This window comes from Nicotiana attenuata, unplaced genomic scaffold (assembly GCF_001879085.1).
Source record: "Nicotiana attenuata strain UT unplaced genomic scaffold, NIATTr2, whole genome shotgun sequence".
Taxonomy (NCBI): Eukaryota; Viridiplantae; Streptophyta; class Magnoliopsida; order Solanales; family Solanaceae; genus Nicotiana; species Nicotiana attenuata.
This window is the reverse complement of record NW_017676696.1, coordinates 36088-40584: the sequence shown is the minus strand read 5'-3', so window position 1 is coordinate 40584 and position 4497 is coordinate 36088. Positions and strand designations below refer to the sequence as shown.

Here is a 4497-nt window from a genome sequence, read left to right as displayed (position 1 = left end):
ATGACATGCTTCTTGGACCGAATACCCGATCTGCAAAACTATCCCAACTCATAAACCCAATTGTGACCCCGTGTTTTTAAACCCGAGAAAACCTTGCCGGGAATCTTTCAGTGCCACTAATGGTGAGGGATTTCTTCTTTTCGATCAACAACGCCCTTTGCGGGTTTTTGCCAATCGACCTCTCTCATTTCTCTTCTCACCGTCGCCTTATAGTTCTCTTTGTGAGTTTTCACTAACAAGACTCTCTCGTTTTTTCAGTTTCTCTGCTCACCATCGCCTTACGGTGCCCATAGGTTTTCACCAATAAGACTCTCTCATTTTATTTCTCTCATCTTGATTGCATCGAATCCAAACAACTGCGTTCTCCGGTTTTGAACACCTTACACCGATCGATCGGAAGGACTTGAACAAGGTTTGGGTAAAAAAGATCTTGGATCGAATTACAACTTTGGAACCATTCCGGCGGGATCATCGCCGACCCATTATAACATCTGCCCTAGTTTCACTTTTGGGGGAAATTGGATTTTTTTTTGGTGTGACTGAACCCCAGAGAGAGGTTGCCTACGCATCCTTTCGGAATCAAGTAGAACGTAGTTAAGGGAAACATTTTGTTTTTGTTGTTGTTTTTTTCATTTTTTTTCAAACATCTTCAAGTTCCAAAGAGTGTAATAAAAGGAAGAGGTAACCGGCTCAAAGGGTTACCAAAGGATTGGAGTGTTTGGGATAGCGAAAATGAAATCCTTCGTCATCCCAACTGAGTAATGTTATTGCTACAGAAGGATTAGACATAGTACCTTTTGACTGCGTCCGCATTTACAGTTGTTTCAGGGTCGTTTCCTTCAATGTCTCCCAGATATAATGCCCCTCTTGGCAACAATTTTCTGATAATGTATGGGCCTTTCCAGTTAGGAGCAAACTTTCCTTTTGCTTCCTGATGATGAGGAAGAATACGCCTTAGAACGAGTTGCCCCACTTCAAAGTTTCTAGGCCGCACTTTCTTGTTGTAGGTGCGGGCCATTCTTTGTTGATACAACTGCCCGTCGCAGACTGCGGCCATTCGCTTTTCATCGATCAGGGTTAACTGTTCCAGACGGGTTTTGACCCACTCACTGTCTTCAATTTCAGCTTCAACAATGATCCGAAGAGAAGGTATTTCAACTTCTGCGGGTATCACAGCTTCAGTGCCCTAAACCAAAAGATATGGGGTTGCTCCGACTGATGTGCGCACAGTAGTGCGGTATCCCAACGATGCAAACGTCAACTTTTCATGCCACTGCCTGGAACATTGAATCATCTTTCTCAAAATCTTTTTGATGTTCTTGTTTGCTGCTTCGACGGCACCATTGGCTTTTGGCCGATAAGGAGTAGAGTTTCGATGCGTGATCTTAAACTGCTCACATACCTCCCTCATCAAGTGACTATTCAGGTTTGTAGCATTATCTGTAATGATAGTTGCAGAAATACCGAAACGGTAGATGAGATTAGAATGTACAAAGTCTACCACAGCTTTCTTGGTGATAGATTTGAGAGTAATTGCTTCAACCCACTTCGTGAAGTAGTCAATAGCAACCAATATGAATCTATGCCCGTTTGAAGCTTTTGGCTCAATCGGTCCAATGACGTCCATGCCCCAAGCAACAAATGGCCATGGTGCTGACATGGGATGCAGTTCTGTAGATGGTGCATGAATCAAATCACCGTGCACCTGGCACTGATGACATTTCCGAACAAAACTGAAGCAGTCTTTTTCCATAGTCATCCAATAGTAGCCTGCTCAGAGGATTTTCTTTGCCAAAACATACCTATTCATGTGGGGTCGGCACACTCCTGCGTGCACTTCATACATAATTCTTCCGGCCTCTTCAGCGTCAACACATCTTATCAAGTTGAGATCTGGAGTCCTTTTGTATAAAACCTCACCGCTCAAAAAGAAACCACTTGTGAGTCGTCTAATGGTCCTCTTTTGATCCCTACTGGCTTGCTCAGGATATTCTTTTGTTTTCAGAAATCTCTTGATATCATGATACCATGGCTGGACACTCGGTTCTGCTTTAGCCGCATTGCAGTAACCGTGCCTTTCTCGGATTTGGATTTCCAACGGGTCAATGTGGCCATTGCCTGGGTATGGAAGCATAGAGGCCAGAGTAGCGAGCGCATCGGCTAACTCATTGTGAAAACGAGGAATGTACCTAAACTCAACTGACTTGAAACGACTACTAAGCTCTTCCACATGTTGCCTGTAGGGAATGAGTTTGACATCTCGAGTTTCCCATTCTTCTTGAGCTTGTCGGATAATCAAATCCGAATCTCCCATGATCAACAATTCTTCGACGTCTTGGTCGATTGCCATGTTCATACCCATAATGCAGGCTTCATATTCAGCAGTGTTGTTTGTGCAGAAAAAACGAAGCCGGGCTGTGGCTGGATAATGCTGACCAGTGGGTGAAATCAAGATTGCCCCAATTCCAACGCCTTTTGCGTTCACAGCTCCATCAAAGAACATTTTCCAAGCATTGGTGTCTTCGGGTATTACCTCAATTGAATTTACCTCTTCATCCGGGAAGTAGGTTCTCAAAGGCTAGTATTCATCATCGACAGGGTTTTCAGCGAGGTGATCTGCTAAAGCCTGGGCTTTCATTGCCGTGCGGGTGACACAGACTATGTCAAATTCAGTGAGCAGGATCTGCCACTTTGCTAACCTCCCTGTGGGCATTGGCTTCTGGAATATGTACTTTAGAGGATCCAACCTGGTTATGAGGTAAGTGGTGTAGGCTAGCAAGTAATGCCTCAGCTTCTGAGAAACCCAAGTTAGAGCGCAGCAAGTTCTTTCCAACAAAGTGTATTTGGCTTCATAACTGGTAAACTTCTTGCTCAGATAGTAGATTGCCTGCTCTTTTTTCCCGGTCACGTCATGTTGCCCGAGGACACATCCAAAAGAATTCTCCAAGACTGTCAAATACAGGAATAAAGGCCTCCCCGGTTCAGGTGGGACCAAAACTGGCGAGTTCAACAGATATTCTTTGATTTTATCAAAGGCTTCTTGACACTCATCTGTCCATTTAATTGATGCATCTTTCTTTAACAGCTTGAAGATGGGTTCACATGTGGAAGTCAACTGAGTTATGAATCTGCTAATGTAGTTCAACCTTCCAAGCAGGCTCATAACCTCTTTCTTGGTTCTTGGAGGGGGCAAATCTCGAATGGACTTTATCTTTGTTGGGTCTAACTCGATGCCCCTTCGACTGACTATAAATCCTAAGAGCTTGCCAGACGGAACCCCAAATGCACATTTGGCTGGATTTAGCTTCAAATCATATTTGCGTAGCCGCTCAAAGAATTTTCTCAAGTCCCGAACATGGTCGTCCTGGGTCCTGGATTTGATGATTACATCGTCTACATACACCTCTATCTCTTGGTGCATCATGTCATGAAAAATGGCAGTCATGGCCCTCATATAGGTTGCCACGACGTTCTTCAGACCAAAAGGCATGACCCTGTAATAGTAGGTGCCCCAGGGTATGGTGAAAGTTGTCTTTTCCGCATCCTTTCATCCATCAACACCTGGTGATATCCTGCATAACAATCCACGAAGGATTGTATCTCATGTTTGGCGCAGTTATCAACAAGGATGTGGATGTTCGGCAAAGGGAAGTTATCCCTGGGACTTGCTTTGTTCGAATTTTCCCGTCTTTCTTTGGCGTTGGAACTACATTGGCTAACCATGTAGTGTATCGGACCACTCAGATCACCCCCGCTTTCAACTGTTTTGTGACCTCTTCTTTAATCTTGTCACTGATATCAGTTTTGAACTTTCTTTGCTTTTGCTGGACAGGGGGATAATCAGGGTATGTTGGCAACTTGTGAACCACCAAATCGACACTTAGTCCTGGCATGTCATCGTATGACCAAGCAAACACATCTTTGAATTCAAACAACAGTTGGATCAACGCATCCCGGGTTTTTCCATCTGTGTAAATACTTATCTTGGTTTCTTTGACTTCTTCAGTACTACCCAAATTAACTGGCTCGGTATCATTTAAGTTCGGCTTAGGTTTATTCTCAAATTGTTCTAATTATCGATTTATTTCCCTAAAAGCCTCTTCTTCATCATATTCCGGTTCTTGGTTCATTATTTCACAATTAGACAGCATGTTTGGATCTGGGCATGAAGTCCGCAAGCATGTCATGTTATTTAAAGCCGCATTATTAGAACTGAAAGAAGAAATAAGAAAAGTAACAAAAAATCAGAAAGAATAAAGGGAGATGAACGATGAAATATTGATTTCATTTCATTGAATTTTGAAGATAACAGGGTTTACATTGGGAATTTAAAGACAAGAAACTAAAAGAAACATCCGAGTTACACCCTGAAATAACTCGTGATGTAGAAAAGGTGGCAGGACTGGACTACCGGGATTCCCGCCTGATTGGGAACGGAGTAGCCTTCCAATTTTGCAGCTTGGCATTGGGTCCCATGTATAGCACCTCAGCGGTGCT

General features: G+C 43.5%; 1 protein-coding gene across 1 annotated transcript; it reads right to left on the bottom strand.

Moving 5' to 3' along the window:
* Positions 1-794: 794 nt before the first annotated feature.
* Positions 795-2350, bottom strand: LOC109221167 (the record flags this gene model as incomplete). Its single annotated transcript, XM_019385630.1, has 2 exons — positions 1803-2350; positions 795-953 (listed from the first exon to the last, which is right to left on the bottom strand). Coding segments are annotated over exons 1-2 (707 nt in total), but the record flags the coding sequence as incomplete, so codon positions are not given.
* Between the last annotated feature and the right edge of the window lie 2147 nt (positions 2351-4497).